Source organism: Camelus bactrianus, chromosome 7 (genome assembly GCF_048773025.1).
Source record: "Camelus bactrianus isolate YW-2024 breed Bactrian camel chromosome 7, ASM4877302v1, whole genome shotgun sequence".
NCBI classification, from domain to species: Eukaryota; Metazoa; Chordata; class Mammalia; order Artiodactyla; family Camelidae; genus Camelus; species Camelus bactrianus.
This window is the reverse complement of record NC_133545.1, coordinates 75414950-75434629: the sequence shown is the minus strand read 5'-3', so window position 1 is coordinate 75434629 and position 19680 is coordinate 75414950. Positions and strand designations below refer to the sequence as shown.

Sequence of the window (19680 nt, the reverse complement as noted above, 5' to 3'; positions counted from 1 at the left end):
ACCTTGACTTCCTCCTCCAACAATCCTTAGAAGATTTCAATAATATATGTGAAAATGATTTGTGAATAAAGAAGTTCCTTATAGGTGTTAGATTAAGCCTGCAGTACAAAGCAATATAGGAAATTTAAAAACATCAATGCTTTTGTCTCTTCTCAGTTTCTAATCGATTTTGTTACCATTTTCTTTCATAAATACCTTATTCTATAACTGCTTTACTTTGGTTTTGATTTAATTAGCCAATTATAAGAATTTAATAGTTTCTGAATAAGTAGAAACATTACGAAGATACTGTTACTCCTCTTTTTAATAATAAAAAGTCATTTGATGAGAATTTTTGGAAGTCGCAGGATAGAAAAATTTGTAATCTGATCTTGTAAAGGTAGAAAAATTTGGATGCTTGTTAAAATGACTGTTACATAGTAATAGAAAGACTTTCAGTTTCCCACAGGATAATGATGGTCACCTAAATCCATTTTTTGCCATGAGATCAATAAGGAGAGCAAATAAAATCACTCATAACCTTTGCCTGCAGTATAACTAGGAGTCTACAGAGTTGACTACAAACTTCAATTTATATGTAAATAGTGAAATAACCAGGGCCAGCAGGGCCAGCTCTGGGGCTCATGCTGAAGTGAAAAGTTAAAGACTACAAGGAAAAGCGGAGAGGACAGTGAGGACAAGAGATAGGGTTGACTTGTAGTTATCAAATACAAATGAAATCACCTCGAGAAAGAGAGGTTAACCCTGAGTGGGACCGTAGTGACAACAGGTGAGACTCGAAGGATTATTAGCATTGGCCACTGGAAAATCAAAAGAAAGTGTTTCAAGAGTACATAGGACAAGAATTAACATGACAGGCTTGGGAAAGTACTGTTCTTGAGAGGAGACAGAGGTGATTTTAAAGGACATGGCATCCCTTGGAGGCTTGGTGGTGAAGAAAGAAGCAAGGGGTAGAAATTAAAGATAATATCACACAACCCTCATCAAAAAGAATGACAAAATCAGAGGATAAGCAGTCCTTCCCTCTGAAAATTTACTGCATTAAAGAAACTGTACTTCATTATTCTTGGAGATGAAAGCACTTTAGAATTAAGTCTCTATTAAGCCATCCCAAACCCATACCCCTGGGTTCATACAATCATCTGTTATTGCTGATCCAAGCAAATGTTGGGCATTTCAAAATGAAGAGAAAAAATAAGGAAGCCTTATAAAGGTATTATAATAAACAGAAAATATGCATTTTAACTGATGAAAATTCCCCCCTTCCTACCCAGGATAAAGGAGAGGAATACTGTAACACAGTACTCCAGCCTGATTTAAAATTTTTAAATAAGCGTTTTCAGATATAAAAAAAAAATACTTTAAATTAGAAATTGAACAGCTCAGTAAATGGGCAAAGAACTAGAGGCTGTGAAACAAAAATTGACCAAACTCAGAAATGAAATTCAAGCAAAAGCAATCATCTCAGAGATGAAAATGAAATTTTAAGATATACAAGGGCGTATAGATTCAACTAAGAACTTAAAAAAGTATATTGAGGAGAGGGATGAAAACAACAAAGAATACAAAACTGAACGGGTAAAAATAATCAAGTAGAATGCAATAAATGTGAAAGGCAGATGTATAATTGGAGTTCCTAAAGATAGAAAAGGAAAAAAATGGGTTTGAAATAAGATGTAAAACTGTAATCTAACAAAACTTTCCAGAAGTAAGAGACTTGGCTGTACATATTAAAGGATTTATCTTTTAATTCGACCCAGAATGGTCACTTCTGAGGCTGTCCTAGTCTGTTAATCTATAATAGATTACCACACATTAGTAGCTTAAAAAACAATACACATTATCATTTTATACAATTTCAGATATCAGAAGCCTAAAAGTGCACAGGGCTAGGTTTTTTTCTGAGGCTTTTGGGGAGAATCTGGTTTTTTGCCTTTTGCAGCATCTAGAGGCTACTTGAATTTCTTGGTGTATGGCTCCTTCTGGCATCTTCATAGCCAGCAGTGTATCGTTTTTTTTTAAAATGTCTGACTTCCCATTGTTTTTCTGTTAGAAGAATCTTTGTAATCACATTGCGTCCACCAGGATAATTCAGAGTAATCTCCCTATCTCGACTCCTTAAGTGAGTCACATCTGCAAAGTCCCTTTTACCACATAAGGTAACATTTGTAGGTTCTAGGGATTTGGACATCGATGTCCTTGGGAGACCATTTTTCAGCTTACTGCAGAAATTTCCTTGTAATATTCTTAGACTTTAAATTAAAAATTAGATAAAAAAACTGTCTCTGAGCTTCAAGGCAAAAGGTAAGTCGTTTACAAAGGAAAGTGAATCTAATAAAGAAGACAACAAGTGAGCAACATTTTCAAGAAATTTAAGGAGAGAGAAAGTATAAAAAAGTAAAAAGTATATTATTGCCTCATTTTTATGAGAAGGCTATTGATTTATTCAGGATCATACAGCTAAAATTTCTGTTTCCCTGGGCAATCTTGTGTTTCCTGAGGAATTTGCTTTGTTACACCAAGTTCTCTTCATAGTCTTAATAATATTTAGGGCTGTTTAATAGTTTTAAATGCAAATAAGACCAGAGTAGAGCAGTGGAAATAGCATGAACTCTGCAGGCATTCTACAAGGATTCAGCTCTTAGCTCCACTACTGACTGGCTGGGTGACCTTGGACAACTTAACCTGTGGGCCTCAGTTTTCTAATATAATGATACTTACTTTAAGGGATTGTTATGGAGTTTAGAAATGGTGTGTAACAATTTCATATGGTAACTGAAATATTGGGAGTTGAGTGGTAGGTAATGTTCTTTGTTGGTGGTTTTTGATAGCTTTATGATTATGACTGGAGGAAAAGATATTTAAAAAAATTAATATCTGGTCATTGGTATATAAGTTCATGTTCTAATAGACACTGAATGATTTTTGTAGAGGTACAAACGTATATATTTCTTGTCTTGTTTATAAGGAAATTAAATGTATTTTATCAATAAATCAAAAAAATTTAGTTTTTCTAAGGCTCTGTTTAAAATACAGTGTATTGATTTTATATGTTTCAATCCATTATTGCTCTGCTATTTTCTTTCAGTTCACAGTGGGAAAAGCTGCAGAAAGGTGACACAGATTCAGAACAACTGAAAGGTATCAAAGGAAGTGTTGAGACAGTTACCAGAGACACTTCTTTCATTGATTACTAATAATTAAGATACTAAAGTTAACACTAAAGATCACATCAGTCAGCGGTGTTATAAAAGAGAACTTACAAACTGCCATAATATTTTCATTTAAGATGCCAATGTAATCAGAGCAAGGTGCCAATGTAATCGGAGGAAATAGTTTGCATACCAGTTTTCTACTTCCAGATATTGGTTTCTATCATGTGAAAATCAAGCAGTTTATATTTCTTTAAATGCTTGTGTTAAAACAATCAGTTGTATACGTAATTTTATCTCAGTATTCATGTATTTCATGAGTTTCATGGGATAAAATTCAATTTTATGTTAATGTAGTTTACGAGATGCATTTCATTTGGTTATATTTTGAAAGCTTTGTGCTTTTGTTTTCTTTAAAGAAACTGTGACTTCAGGTTTATCCCAATAGAACTACAGTTGACCCATAAACTACGTGGGTTTGAACTGTATGGTTTTGCTTATACACAGATTTTTTTCAGTAAATACATTGGAAATTTTTTTTGAGATATACGACAACTTGAAAAAAACTCAGTTGGATTACATAGCCTAAAAATACCAAAAGAATGAAGAAAGTTAGGTATGTCATGAAGGTATAAAATATATTTATATATACATATATAAAATACATGTTAATCGACTGTTTATTTTATTAGTTAGGCTTCCAGTCAACAGTAGGCTGTCAGTAGTTAAGTTTTAGGGTAGTTAAAAGTTATTTGTAGAGTATCTACTCCATGGGAGACGGGGTGTCAGTGCTCCTAACACTCTCCCACTCCCATTATTCAAGGGTCAACTTTTACTTTAAAAAATAAAAATCTAAAATATTCGTATTTGAAAATTAGGTCAGTAGCTAGTGGTTGAGGAAGTGGTATGAAATGAAGTAGTATTTTGGTTTCTAAATGCTTGAGATGCTATACAAGTAATTTTTCAGTTGTGTGTTGTAATGGAAAGAAATAGATTCTGGAGTTAAAAAAAAAAAACCTGCAGTGATTGGTCTGCTCTGCTGCAAACTAACTGTGTGACCTTTGGCCCTACTCAGTGTCTTCATCCAAAATGGAAAGAATATCTAGCTTTAAATTACTGCAAAGCTTCAAAGATGCTTAAGTAAAGCACCTAGCACTGTGTCTTACACATACTAGGGATTCAGTAAATCCCAGATTCCTTCTTCCCATCCTGTAAAAATCATCGCTACTTGACTGATTCTGTTGTTTTATTTATTCATCCACTCACTTCTTTTCTTTGTTCAAGATACTGTAGAGATACAAAAACAATTTTAGATGTGACTCCTTCAGTGAACACTGTTGCTTAGTAAGAAGTGTAACTCATGTTTAATTAACTCTTAATGTAAGGTATAAAGTTATGTGGGTCATAAGGAAAATATACAAAGTAGTAATTCACATTAGAGACAGATTTTTCTGTTTTGGTGTGGTAGTGGGGCAACAGGGAGTGTTTAATGGAGAGTGTGGCTTTGAAGGGCAGAATGGGTAGGATTTAGACTTCAGAATAGTAGGAACCAAACAAAAATAATAGAATGAGCAGAGCATACTGTTAATAATGTTCACCTCCAGCACCATCATTAATCAAGCACTTTAAGCTCAGGGCACTTGAAGATCATTTTGACTGGAGGGTACCATATGGAAGGAAGTCAAAAGATAAATGAGAAAAGAGAAGTCTAGTAGTAGCCTATTGAAAACCTTCAAGAGAATATTTTGTTGCACAGGTCTCTCAGCATATACTCATGTGGAACTTCCATATTACTCGAAGTTTATTCTAATCGCTGCATACCTCGCTTCATACAATCCAGCAAGAACTGACAAGAGGTTTTTTCTTAAGGTAATCATTATTTCTTTTCCCTTTATTTTTGAAGATCTAGAGAATATTTTGAAATTCCTCAACACCTGTAAATTTGTAAAGGGCAGAGACTAGAATAAGACATTGCTAAATATGTATTTAGGACTTATTCTCTAAAGATTTTTCTAACTTTCCCTTTGCCAGTCAGCAATGTTATTTGAGAACTTACTGTGGAATATTGGGAATAAGTGAGTGCTACTTTTGGGGTGGAGATGGTAGTAGAGCAGACAGGCTAAAAAGATTGTATTAGTGTCTGATAAGTGTGATATGATAAACAACTTGGAAGTGTTGAGGAGAGAAGGCTTCACGGAGGAGGTAACATTGGTTGCTGAATCTTGAAAGACAAACACAAGTTAGTCTGAAAATGATCCATGATCCCATAGAAAGTCAACAAAGAACAGCATGATTTTCCTGAAATGAATACTGATAATAAAATCTAGGGGTGCTCAGAACTTTATCCAACAATGGAGGATACTGTATACTCAACAAACTTCCAAATGGGTTTTCTTTGAGATACATGAGCCATTACCTCAGTCACCTTCCACCTAAGCAAATACTGGCTCTTCTCCATAATGAACTCAGCTGCTCTGTATGGTCTTCTCTGTATAACCACTTGCTCTCTCTTACCAAGGCATTAATTAATCTTGTATATTAAGTAGGTAAAAATTATTTTTGCAACTAGATACATTTTGGTACACATCCTAAACAAATCTAATTACAAAGCTGATTAATACAAAATTCAGTCAAACTGAACTTTTCTGTTTCCAGAACATAGGTGTTTTTCCACCTCGCTCTCCACACTTGATAACAGGGATTTCCCCATCTAGAATTCCTTCATCTCCAATCTCTGCGTACTCAAATTCCACCTACTTTTTTTTTCCCTTTGATCATTTATTCTTTATTTCTCACTTTAAGATCACAATCTGAATGGGTGAAGTAGGTAGTTTCACGGAAGAGTTCAGATATACCTTAGTATAATTCTAGATTTTAAAATATATATAAATAAGATTTTGATAAAAGTACGAGAGATGGGAATAATTTTAAGGGTAGTAACTCCTTTATTGTTCTAAAGCTCCTACTGTAGTGTCATTTACTCCATTCATCATTATTCAGGACATTCAGAAGCCTCTCTGCATGTACATTAGTTGGAGAAATCTCATTTTAAAGTTGTTTTCTTGAAAAAAATAGTGTGTAGTTTGATTTATTATTAACATATTATAATACATTTCTATCTATTTTTTGTCTATCTCTACCACTAGTCTTTTGTTTCAAGAGGGCAAGGACTGCATCTATTTTTTCCCAGTATTGAATCCCAAGTGCTTAACTAAATGCTCTCAATTTTATTTGAATTGACAGCCTGCCTTACAGAATGAATAAAAGTCCATTTATCTTTGGAAGTTTTGTTTTTATAGAAATAAATGTGCTAAGTTCTTTTAGGACATATCACTATTTTATTTTAAAACCTCTTTATTTGCATTCAGAAGTAATCTTACATACGATCAGAATCTAATTTAAAAAGCCTAAAAAATGTTGATATTTTATGGTGATATTTTAGGTGATAAGTAGAATAAAATAAAAAAGCTTAAGATTTTAAACAAATTGTGCTTTCTGTTTTTGTGGCGTACTATCTTTCATCTTAAAAATTATTTTCCTTAATTGCAGCATCATGGGAAAATCAAGAAAACCAACTTTCAAAAGAAACATGAAAAGGTATTTACATTGTAATTTCTCTAATGGGAAAAACTTACGAATTTAGGGTATTATAGGAAGTGTATAAATCCATAATTGTGTTAGTCATTTGGATATAAGAAGTTATTTGTATTGATATGGTACCATTTTAATGTTGTGGTAGTATTTTGGTATGTTGAATACAGTGATTGTTGGCACAATTCAGGTGAACTGGTTCTAGAGATAAAAGTGAATTGACAAAATATTTTTTAGTGAATTCATAGATGAAAAGGGTCATCCTGGGATTTTTAACTAAATACAACTAGTTTTCCTCTTTTCACCTTTGAAACACCCACAAAGATGGTAAACTAATGAGGACTAAGTTGATGAGAGATTTATAAAATTTGGAATTGAATAGTAGGTAGATACACTGGTGACTAAGCAGACCAGAAACCTAACCCCTAAAGTAAAGCAAGCTGATTTGATCTGAAGAATCTAGAAAAGCTTAGGAGTTAGAAGCACTAAGCACCTTTGAATTTGGAGGTAGGGATGTGGGGCAAGATTAAAATTGGTGAAAGGAGCATTTAGACTGTTACAGAACATTTGTTCATCTAAATCACTTTTGTTTCTCTTGGCAGAAGACGGAGAAGTTGGAATTATACACTTTGTACTGTAGAAGCTGAGAGTTTTCTCAGTCTCACTGTTAACAGCACTTTTGCTCAGTATACACTTCTAAATGGAGGACATTGTTTTACTGTCTTCTGGCTCTATTGTTGCTGCTGAAAAACCTGCTGTTAGTCTGTTATTCCTTCGTTATTACTCTGTTTTCTCTGGTTGCTTTCAGGTTCTCCTCCTTTTACTTTAGAGGTCTTAACATTCACTGCGATGTACCTGGGTTTGAATTTCTTTTCACTTTGTATTAGTTTTGCGTCCCAACTTTGGATAACGATGGTAAATTCTCAGTCATTAATTTTTCAAATATTTTCTCTCTGTTCTCTTTAACATATCTTTCTGAGACACTGTTTAGACATATAATAGACCTTTTCACTCCGCCCTCTTTGTTTCGTACGTCTTTGATATTCTTCATTCCCTTTCATCTCTTGTGTGTGATAGTCTAAGTAATTTCTTCAGTTCTCTGTACTTATTTTCAGCTTTGTCTAATGTGCTGTTTACATCAGCTTTGTAATTTCAGTAATCTTATTTGTAATCTTCAGAAGTTTTACTGGTTCATTTCAGGTCTATTTGATCACTTTAATATTTTTTGACATGATATTTTTCTTTAATGTAAACTTATTTTATATTCTTTCTTATATTTCAGTATTAGAAATATCTGTCAGTCTAATTCCAGATTTTCTATTTTTGCTGACTTGTGCACATATATGTTGTTTGCTGAACTTAATCTGTGGAATTTTTCAGGCCTGAGGTGTGTTCCTGTAGAACGGTTTTACATCTACTCTGTGCCAGCACTTATGAACACCAGTAACCTGGGGTCATTTGAAATTCAGTTCTCAGCCTAGGGACAAAAATGTTGTGAATTCTGCCCATGTATTAGCATTAGCTCTGGCTTTTAGTTAAAAGCCACAGAGAAGACTTTTTTCCTCCATTCACGCAGAGCCAGATTTGGCCGGCAAACTTCCTTACCAAATCCATTTGCTTGGCATGGAAAGACTTTTCTGCTGTGCCCTTTCACTGAGACATCTCTGATTAGGCCTTCCACCCTAGGCAGATCATTGACTTTGTACCCTCTTTCTTATATGTGTAGCTGCTTTGGGTCATAAAGGACTGTTAGGAAGAGAGAGTTCTTCTGGCTGGGGTAGTCCAAAGGATTTGTAGTAGGGCTTGCATTTCGAGTGGGCACTTAAGAATGGTAAGTATTAGATATGCAGAGGTTGGAGAGGAAGACATTCCAGTTGAGGAAATGATTTGAGCCAAGAAGCATAGGTGAGAAAATATAGGGTATATAAAAGAAATAATGAAATATAGTTGGCTGGAGTGTACAGTGACTTTGAGAGAAAAATCAGTTGAGGCTAAGTTGTGGAAGACTTTCTTCACTCGCCAGTTCCCCATGGGAAGGAAGCCCATCTATTCACCTTTGTATTGGCACTTGCTGGTATGTGGTGGGTGTTTGTTGAACAAATGAATAAGTTGAATGAATAAATGAATGAATGAAGAAAAAGAATGAACATAAAACTCAGAATTTTAGGCCTTATTCTTTAGACAGAGAAAATTAATTAAGAATTTTGAGAAGGGAGATATATGAGTGCTGATCAGTGAGGACTGTGAACGGTGAAGGAGCTGGCACTTTAGACCATACTTGTGGAGTGAGTGGTTTTGTACAAGTCTAGGAGGACAGTCTTGACAGAGGGAAGTGTATAAGCAAAAACATGCAGTTGTCACTAGTTCAAGATGAACTCTAGTTCTTCTGATGTATTCTTATGGATTTGACTTTTATGGTAGACTCTTTCGTCTTTGGTTTATGTCATTTTAAAATCTGAGCTTACTCACTAAAATCTGTGTACACTTACAAATTCTTTAGGGTTTTTTTTGTTTCCTCTCTTCTTGAAATCTTGATTGAATGTTTACTTTATGCCAAGCACTCTATTAGATGCTATGGACATAGTGGAGAACAAAACAGCCATTATCTCTGCCCTCATGAAGCTCTCAGTTTATTCAGGGCATCAAACATTAAAAAGCAAACCACATGAACAGTTATCATAATAGTTGTTTTAAATCTGTTATACATCTTCAGTTGTATAATTCTTTTTCTCTGTATATCCTCACTTGACACTCATTTTTTAAGATTTTACTTTTCAGTTCAACTAATACATGTATTTTGTACCAGATTATTGGCCAGTTCATTTATGTGGAAAAGCAACATGTTTCCTTTCCTTATCCATAGTCCCATTCCCCACAATTAAACTTCTTTTAATTGTGCCTAGTTTCAGTTTTTCTGGTATAAATATCTATAACTCTAAGTTTATGTTCCTGTCTCTATTTCTTTTTAATTTAACTTGACACCAATTTTTATTCCATTTTATCTCCTTAAAATTTTGTTTTATTTGGTTTCTTTTTTTTAATTCTTTTTTCCATTTGTACAGACCTTAGTTCTTTCTAATGAGCTATATGAATCCAGTGAGGTAATTCTCAGACTTTGCCTTTCTCTCTAGATGGGAATCCGTTTTGCATTTATATTACACAAAATCAATTCAGTGAAGAAGATGAGTGTTGTATGCCCTATGTGACACTAGACCACTTTAGTTTTAAATTGGAAATGTGTTTTCTAATCACAAAATTTAAAGTGAAAATCAGAAAAGTATCAGCAGCTTTCACAGCGTGATTCTCATCCTGAATTGCTTCCCACATTATTCTCAGCACTTCAGGAATTTAGGTAATTTTTATTAACCTCAGGTCACTTCTAAGTGTTAATGAGGACAGAGATGCCAAATCCATTTAGATATCTCAACATTTACCTTTATTTTTTTCTTTCTTTCCTCTAACGCCACTTTATTCATTATCCTTTCATTGATTCATTTACTTAACTAACAGTCTCCCAAGTTCTAGGGATAAAAATGGTGAATAAAACATTTCCTGTTTTCAAGGCATTTGTGTAGAAAAGAAAAATCACATTAATAAGATTATCATAATGATAATAGTAAAAGCTATTGGGCACCATAAGTCAAACACTGTTAAACTCTGCATGTGATCTTACTTAATTCTCACAATGACCTACTGAATATGGTTACTATCAAGTTATCCTCATTTTCTAGATGAGGAAACTGAGTATTCAAGAGAAATTCAGTAACCTGCCAAAAATTACGTAGTTAATATGGTAGAACCAACATCCAATTCCAGGACTTTCTGAATCCAAAGCCTTCCATAATTTAACCACTGTTCTTTGAACTCATACGACTAACAAATGACTAGTATCTAGGATTTTTAAAGACCCGTATAAACCAATAAGAAAAAAGCAGAAATCCGGTAGATAAATGGGTAAATGATACAAAAAGGAACTTGAATGTCTAACAAACGTGACATAATCATCAGCCTCATTCACTAATGAGAGAGATGCAACTTTAAACAACAGTGACTTATTGTTTCACACTCTAAGAGAGGCAAAACTAAAAAGTATCTGATGATTCCAAGTGTTGGTGGTAATGTGGAAGAATAAGAGTCTGCATATTCTGTAGGGTGATCATGTCTAATAAAGTTAATACGTGAATGTACTTTGTAATGGTCGGGATAGGCTGGGAGATATTGTAGTGAAAAACAAACTACCTAACCTTCAGTGGCTTAATGTAACAAAAATTTATATATTGCTCATGACACAGTTGAATTTGAGTTGCTTGGTTATTTTTCATCATATAGTGCTGTCAGGTGAAACATGGTAGCCTCCAAAGTTGCCACAGAGGAAAAGAAGACTAAAGGATCCAGTGGTTTGAAAGGCCAGGTTTGAAAATAGCTTACATCACTTTCACCCATATTCCATTGGCCAGAACTCAGTCATATAGCATCTAGTCTAACTGCAGAAGAAACTGAGGTCTTACATGCCCAAGAAGAAGCAGTCTTGGCAAATGCATAGCATTCTCTGCCCTCTACTTTAATTGAGCAACCCCACAGAGAAACTCATACATGCATACAGGATTGACCATCATAGTATTATTAGTGATGAATTAGAGTGATTAATATTTCAAGTTGATAGTGATTTGTCATAAAATGGAATTCTGTAGGGTAGTTTAAAAATGGACTAGAGCTGCATATATCAATGTAGATAAATCTCAGAAATGTAATGTGGAAAGAAAAAAGCAATTTGGTAGAGAGTGATATATTCAAAATGATATCATTTATATGAAATATTAGATCATGCAAACAATGTGTATATGGTTTATGGTTATGTATGGTGTAGTGTCATAAAAATTGTCATGAAAATGATAAAAACTCCAAATTCTGGATAGTGGTTCCTTCTAGGGAGGGAAGGGAAGAGTGGGATGTTGGAGGGGTGCAAAGGGAAGCCTCATTTTACCCGTGACATGATCTAATGCTTTCTTTGCAAATGTTGTATAATGTTAGCGTGTGATAAAATTGGGCAGTGGGTACATTGGTATTCATTAGCATCTTTTCTAAATTGAAGTGTTTAATGAGAAAAACATATAAACTTACCTGGAAAATGATTTCTAAACTATCTTCTAGATACAAATAGCTGAGATATTCTGTAATTCTGAATAGGTTGTTTTTATAGTCATTCTCTTAAAAAAATAGGTATTCCCATGCATGTAACTAAAGCTTCTCATTGCTAATATAGAGTACTTAAATTCTTACATTGCTACTAAAATTACCTAATAGAATTATCTAATCTATTTAATAGACCTTGAGCACTGCCCTTTCTCTTGACAATTGTACCATTGACTTTGTTGACAAGTATGAATATTTTACAATCTTTAAAATTTTTAATAAATTTTACATTGTTTTAGGCTGATGGCTTATTCACATAACTAAAATTCCATTCATTTTCTAAGCTGGTATTTACTATAACTCATCTTTTAGAACTATTATTGCTGAACAAATACATTTTTCAGGCAGTGGCACAAAGAAGAATAGTGAGGAATTAGTCGTAAGTTCTAGTCTAGAGATTAGGGTCTACACCTTAGTTTTACGGGTACACTATCTTGACCAATGACTTGGCTAAGTCACAACATCTGGTTACAACAGCAAAATATGGGTGATGTTCAGGACTAGACTGGATGACTTGTGAGTTCTTTTCTTTAACATTTGTTGATGCTAAATCAGAACATACCGAAGAAAATGTTAAAAGGTAAATCATGATTATATGAGGTAAAGTGTTAACTTAATAGACTGCAAGTTAAATTTATTAGTCTCTTTGCAGAATTATATACAGTGTAAATGTGGTGTTATTGGGAATTTATAGTACAGAAAGTGAGTGCTCTGGTATAAGAAGAAAATCCATGTTCTTTTTTCTTATAGACAAGCAATCATCTCCTCGGACCAAAACCATTTCCATTAGACAGATTGTTAGCAATATTATATAGTATTGTGGACAGCAGAGTTGCTCCAACGGCAAATATCTTTTCCCAGGTAAGCTTAATGATAGGTTATTATATATCATCTATATCTTTTTGGAATTCTTTAGGTAGTGTAATCGATAGTGTTTTAACATTTAGATTTTTGGTCAGCTTATCTTACTGTTCTAACTATTTCATGAACAATGTCCTTGGTAAGTAACTGAAACTCCACATATACAATCTTTGAGCCTATCGCTGAATTTGCATATATTTACAGTTACAACTCAATGCAAAAATCAGCTTGATGTTTCTGGACTTTTTCTTTCTTCAATAAAGGAATTTTTAAATGATTATAATTATCTTACTGGTTAAATTAAAAGTGGATTCATGATTAAATTGATTATAGAAATATAATTTAATGAAGACAAAATTTTTTTAAATGTATTTGTAAGAAAGAAATTTGTAATTTGTTCTTATTCCTCATATATGTACTTTGCACATTGACAGTATGCATTTTTTTTTAATGATGTGTTTTTCAGAATGATCCAGTTCTCAAAATTTTCACTAGATGGCAGCAGTAGCATAAAAATAAGAAATATGACATTTCTTTTATAAAGTAGTTAAGGGTGTTTTTTTTTAGGTGACATTTAAGATAAGCCTATTTATTAAAAATATAGTCACAGTAGATTTCTTAAATGGTCCAGAAAAATAATACTTAGCCCATGGTATGAACAGATAGAAGAAAAAGCAAGTGATACAACTAGTATTTATAGAAAAGCAAAGTCACCTCAGATGCTTCAGTGAGCATTTTACTTTATATATCTGTTTGTAGATTGAAAACGTAAATAATAGCATTTACATTTTAATTCACTGCAAATAAAGTTGGTCCCTGAACTGGTATTAGACTTTGTAATCTGTTGCATGATGGTAACTCTTAGTTCTTCATTTAAGGAAGTCTTGGAAACCAAAAATAGCTATGTTCTCAATGCGCTCAACATTGAAGTTAAATAATTTTTATATAAGGCAACTTTATAGAAGATTGTATCTATATTTATTACATTTTTGAAGAAAAGTATTCTAGTCACTTGTGTTATGTAAATAGCTAGATGGGTAGGTAGATTGGTAGCCCTAATGCTGATAATTTTAAACATCTAATTCAGTTTTAATCTGTATTACAGGAATTTTTTTCCATATATATGTATTAAATGCTTTATCTGAAATTAAAGTAGTTTTTAGTCAAATTGTACATTTTATTAACAGCTTTCTATTATATTTCATATAATACATGAGTTTTTTGTTTTGTTTTTGCTGTTGGAGTAACTATGAAATAGAGGATATTATGATCTTTAGTGTAAGGAATCAAGCCTCAGAGGCTAAATGACTTTCCCATTATGACAAAATGAAAAAATCTTTGAGAATTAAAGACTTGGGAAGTGAAGGAGACTGCTTCTAAACAAAGCAAGAAGATGTTTATATCACATGTAATTAATACTTCTTAGGTGCCCAAAAGTTACATTTGTGGGAGACACACAGAAGGAGAATAAATGTGGGGTTTTTTTTGGGGAGGGAGAGCTAATAATTTATTCTAGGGGGATTTAAAAAATGTACATAAAAGTAATATGTAAGACTGTAAGTGAAGGCTAGATAGTGCTCCTGAGAAGTTTAGAGCGCAAAAAGATCACTTCTGGATTGGACAAGGGGTGAGAATTTGAAGGCTTCACTTTTAGAAAAGGTGAAAAATGGAGCTGGGCTACAGTGAGTAGGATTTTTTTACTTTAAATATTTCTAACTTATATAAATGATATATGTTTACTGTACAGAAATGAGAAAATGAGTAAATAAAAAAGGAAAAATAATAGTAAAATTAGCTGACATGTTATTTCCAATACATAGAATTTATAGAGCTCTAAGAGGGAAGATAATATGACCAAAGGTATGAGACTAGGGAAAAATGAAGACACATTTGTGAAATGTCACACTCGATTAGTTGAAAGTGAGCTGGGTTATATAGTAAAAGTGGTAGCAGTCATTGTAGTTGTGATCTGTTAGTAATACTGCTCCCACCACACGTCACACCTTACATATTGTACCTAATGTTGGTAGAGCATTTCCTGGCAGCAAGTCTAGGTTTATAGGGATGGACTGTCAGAAATAATGAGACTGCTAATTAAGAGGTCTACTACTACTCTGAGGCTTTGATTATAGCAGAACACTGTCATCAGTCTGTATGTTTTCAGGAATGCCTGTGATGTTGGGATTAAGTTTGGCCCAAATTGTTGTCTTTACTTTTTAATGAAGTTAAATTCTTTTCAACTTTAACAACTTCATTCTCTATCTCTTCTCATTAGCAATAATCAAAGTGATAAATTTTGTGTATTTAAAACATTACTTTAAATGAATTTGTTTATGTTTATTTGATGAGAAATCAATTTAGGACTTGATCTCAGTGGTTCCATTTGGAATACAAAGTTTGGGGGGGGGGGCAGGTAGAAAGGGGTAGAAACAGTCATCCTTCCATATGCACGGATTCTGTATCCACAGGTTCAACTGACCACAGGTTGAAAATACTTGGAAAAAAAATCACAGAAAGTTCCAAAAAGCAAAACTTGAATTTGCCACACTGAAAACTATTTACATAGCATTTACAACTATTTACATAGTATTTACATTGTGGTAGGTAGTATAAATAATCTAGAGAAGATTTAAAGTGTATAGGAGGTTGTGCCTAGGTTATATGCAAATACTATGCTATTTTATATAAGGGACTTGAACATCCTCAGATTTTGGTATCTATGGGGTCAGGAGTGGGAGAGTCTTGGAACCAATCCCCTGAGGATACCAAGGGGACAACTGTATAACTGGCTCCAAGAAGTTGATCTTTACTTTTGTTTGGGCAATAAATTGTCAAGAATATCAAGTAACATACCATGTTTAAGAACAAAATTGTGTCCAAAAGAAAGGTATTTCTCCCACGTGCATTATAATTTTTCTTCCCATTAGCTCTCAGTGACTTTTTACATTTTTCTGCTTTTGCTTACTCATCAAAACTATACTTTTGCCAATAGGAATGACAATTTGTATTTAAGCTGTACACATTTAATTTTTTAAGTGCGAAACAAAAATATGACATTTGTATTGGAAGTGCTTATTTGATATCAACACTAGATGGCAATATTGTTGTGTTCTAGCTTTAAGATTAGCAGGAAAACCTAGCTTTTACTTGTTAGTATTGTCTTTGATATTTAGAAATGCTGTTTGTTAATTTAACACATTGGTTTATTTGAGTAAAAATAAAATTGCCTGAAGATATATAGTGATCTATGTGTGTGTGCACACATATACACTTTCATGAAAACGTGAATAAAATTGGTAAGGAATTGTGTTGCATGATTATTTTCTACCTGAAACTAAATTGCTTTTTATTCATTGTAATGTGTCTATTTGAGATCATAGAGCATTATTTTTCTATTCATTGAGTCTACCTATAGCTGTTTTAAGGATTTATTTTATAGTAATGTGTTATTTTTAGAGCTTGATTTACTAATTACATAATTATAGTTTTTCACATATAACAAATTGATTAAATGTCATATATACAGTAAAAATCCTCTTGAAGCAAAAGTTTATTTCCATCATGTTCATTTAAATCTATTTACATCTATTCTATAATAAAGTTGTACAATTAGAAGCTTAAGGAATCTCTAATATTAAAAGTCCAATTGAGAATAATAGTCAAATCCATAGTAGTATGAGTAACAGTAGTATATTGCAGTTGATGTTCTTCTGAATTTCTTTATTCTTTATTAAAATTTAGATAAAATTCTACTCATTAACTTTTTAGTCTCATAAAAAGTAAAAGAATAATAGCACATTTAACATTGTAAATTATGTTAATGCTCAGATTTACTGAAATGAAATATGATTTAAAAATTTTTCTTAGGCATTTAAGATTATTTCACCCGTATCCATTTTAGTACAGTTTTACAGTCATGATTATGGGTTATTTAAAAAATTTCATTCAAATAAAATAAATGTAGTCCTTCTATATATACCTGAACTTCGTGAATGACAAAGCATTAGTTCTGATGTTTTCACTCTTTTGTCCTCTCAGCATGGATAGAATGGATAAACTATACCATTTATAAGCAAGAGATGGTAACCTGTATGGTTGTTACCTTCAGAAGTTAGCTGATCAGATGTATTTTTGAAGGCCATCATCTTTAAAAGAAATACTACTGAATTATCTTATTTTCAGTTTAAAACTAGGTTATGCTTTTAATTTATCTTTTTTTACTTGAAGAAAAATGATAATTTGTTTGGAAACTTTTGAATGATTTATTTCATTGTTTTGATATTTCTGTATATTCTCTTACTCAACTTTGCCCACCCCCTCCATGGTCTTATAGTTAGGTGAAGGCAGTAGGAGTTAGTTCTTTAAGATTGTCAGATATATCTTTTATTTCAAAATATTAAGCTCTATTACTTTATCTTTTCCAAGGGGATAAAATTGCTGAAGAGTTTATTTCTGAAATTATTGGTACAGGTTTCTAAAGTGACTTTTGAAAGGAAAATTATCTTTGAAAAATTAAGGACATTCAATTACACATACACTTGTATCACATATTATTATTGATCTTACTTGATTAATTAGCCTTTTGAAAAACTACTTTTGGAGGTAGTTCACTATACTATAGTTTGGGAGTTTTAAAATAATGGGGCTTTTAAAATTAATTATAAGAAACAGTGCACTCTAATTAATATCAAGAAATTACTGAAAAATTAGAAAGCCCATAGTTCTTTTAAAAAATAATTCTATGTACCAGATTGGCAAATTGTATTTTTTTCAGTAATTAATATTTAATTTCAGAATCATTTCATGTTTAGTTGTGCTTCATTTAATAAGAAAAAGATTAGGTTAAAATGTCTATAAATTTTTACTTTAAGGAGTATAAATAAAAAGCATTTTGGAGCAAAGTATAATAATACACAAGTTTTTTTAATATTTATTTTTATTTCTATTTTCTATTTTTTTAAACTTATATTATGATACTATATATTGGAATATATTTGGCCTTATATTTGTTACATCAGTTTAACTTTTAGTTGTGAATCAACTTGATCTTTTCCCGCAAGGGTTGCGTTAATTGTGGCATTTAGTTAACCTTACGCTTTTTGCTCATTTAGGTATCAGTTTATGATACAGGATATATTTAAACAAGTTATTTTGATACTTTCCAAATGAATTTATCATTAATCAGAAAGCAAAATGATTTAGTTATTTTGGGTATGAGAGTTTTTGGAAACAAATGCTTCATCTCTAATTTACCATAGCTGTTGGAAGATGGGTTTGTATACATTTTACGGCATGTAACATTTATTCAACCAGAAATAGATTTTTGACATTTTTCTTCAAATATAGGTAGATATATAGAAAATTTATATAATTTACAGTTTTTTAAGTGAAGAAGGGATTTTGTTCATATTTATTTAATTAAAATGTTTAAAAATAAAAATAATGCAAGCCTTAAATCCAAAATCAGTATTGATCTTTTTCCCCCTAGTTGGAATAAATTTTTCTGTCTCTACTTAAATTCATTTAATGGATATTTATTAAGGGCCTATTATGTTCCAGGCACTGTGTTGTGTAAAGGGAATACGAAAGTCAAGAAAATGCAGTTCTTGCCCTCAAGGACCTTATAGACAGTCTGCAGCTTTCACTGCCCTTCATTAGTATTTGTGTGCAACTGCCAGATTTGAGCTTGTGCTAAAGTTAATGGTGTATATGTATTGTTACAGGGAGGATGCACATGCTGAGGGAACTAATACTTAAAGGGAAAACTAATACTTAAGTTTTTAAAGTGAATATTTTTAAAATATTTTTTTAAAACAAGATTTTTCACTTCAGTGGTCCCTGATTCAGATTTGATAATATTTAAGTGTCTTCTTTCAAGTAAAATAACAAACCTGTTTATTGAATGTTTCCTCTGACATTAAACTTAGTGTTATGGAGCATGATTATTTGATATATATGTCATAACTAAATTTTGTTGATACTTAAATTGCATTATGACATTGGTATGAAACAATTTCAGTTAAAACTGGAAACTTGTAAAGTTATGGACAAGTAAGTAGTGTGTTATACATAGCCTATTATAAACTAAGTGGCTTTTCTTAAAAAGTTACATGGCTATATTTCAAATACTTTATGATTAAAAGTTATACTCATAATGTCACTCTTTTATATACAGTATTTCAAACTACTTTTATAGACTTTTAACCAGAAACACTTTAACCAAATAAACTCATTTTATAGACTTATAATTTTAAAACCTCTATCTTAAAAAACTAATTTGTATATTGTATAATACTGTAGTTGTTTGATTTATATTTTTTTAAAAAGTAGTTATATTTAATAAATGCTAATCAAGAGCATCAGAAATCATAGTTGATTTGAGTATGAAAGTTAGTTTTATTGATATTGAAGTTGGTGAACAATAGGGATAGTTTCCTAAAAACAAATTCCCTGGATACTAGAGTATTAGCAAATGTGAGAAACTGTTCTTTTGCAATTTCTCTGTAGTTCATTTGGTTTGTACCAGCATTCCAGTATCTCTCTAATATAAAACTGAAATACTCGATGCCATTAAGGTAAATTATGTAAATCATGAGAAATATCTTGAGTGCTAGCATTTTCTAATAACCTTACCATTTTTTTTTTTCTTAACCATAACTGAGATTGTGAGGCATTCCATTCCAAAAATAGTAAAGGAGCCTTACTTAATGCCTACTTTGCTGATGAATAGGTCAGCAGGGGTGCTGTTTGACAGAGGTGGGCTCTTCTCTAGCAGTGAAGATCCTTACCGCCATGATGCTCTGTCTCCACTGGTGCAGTAAATTAGATTCTGAAATCTCCCACTACCCTTGGTGTGGATGTATTACTGTTCTGCCCTCAGTCT

At 32.3% G+C, this 19680-nt stretch overlaps 1 protein-coding gene across 3 annotated transcripts in view; it reads left to right on the top strand.

Annotated features, from left to right (window-relative positions):
• The window catches only part of ORC5 (origin recognition complex subunit 5), a 69559-nt gene that overhangs the window by 27445 nt on the left and 22434 nt on the right, over positions 1 to 19680 (top strand). For all 3 annotated transcript variants that reach the window (XM_074367625.1, XM_010946677.3, XM_010946678.3), the window contains exons 9-12: positions 3089 to 3141; positions 4909 to 5021; positions 6702 to 6749; positions 12687 to 12797. In XM_074367625.1, coding sequence (XP_074223726.1) covers positions 3089 to 3141; positions 4909 to 5021; positions 6702 to 6749; positions 12687 to 12797 — 325 coding nt within the window. The remainder of the gene's footprint in view (positions 1 to 3088; positions 3142 to 4908; positions 5022 to 6701; positions 6750 to 12686; positions 12798 to 19680) is intronic.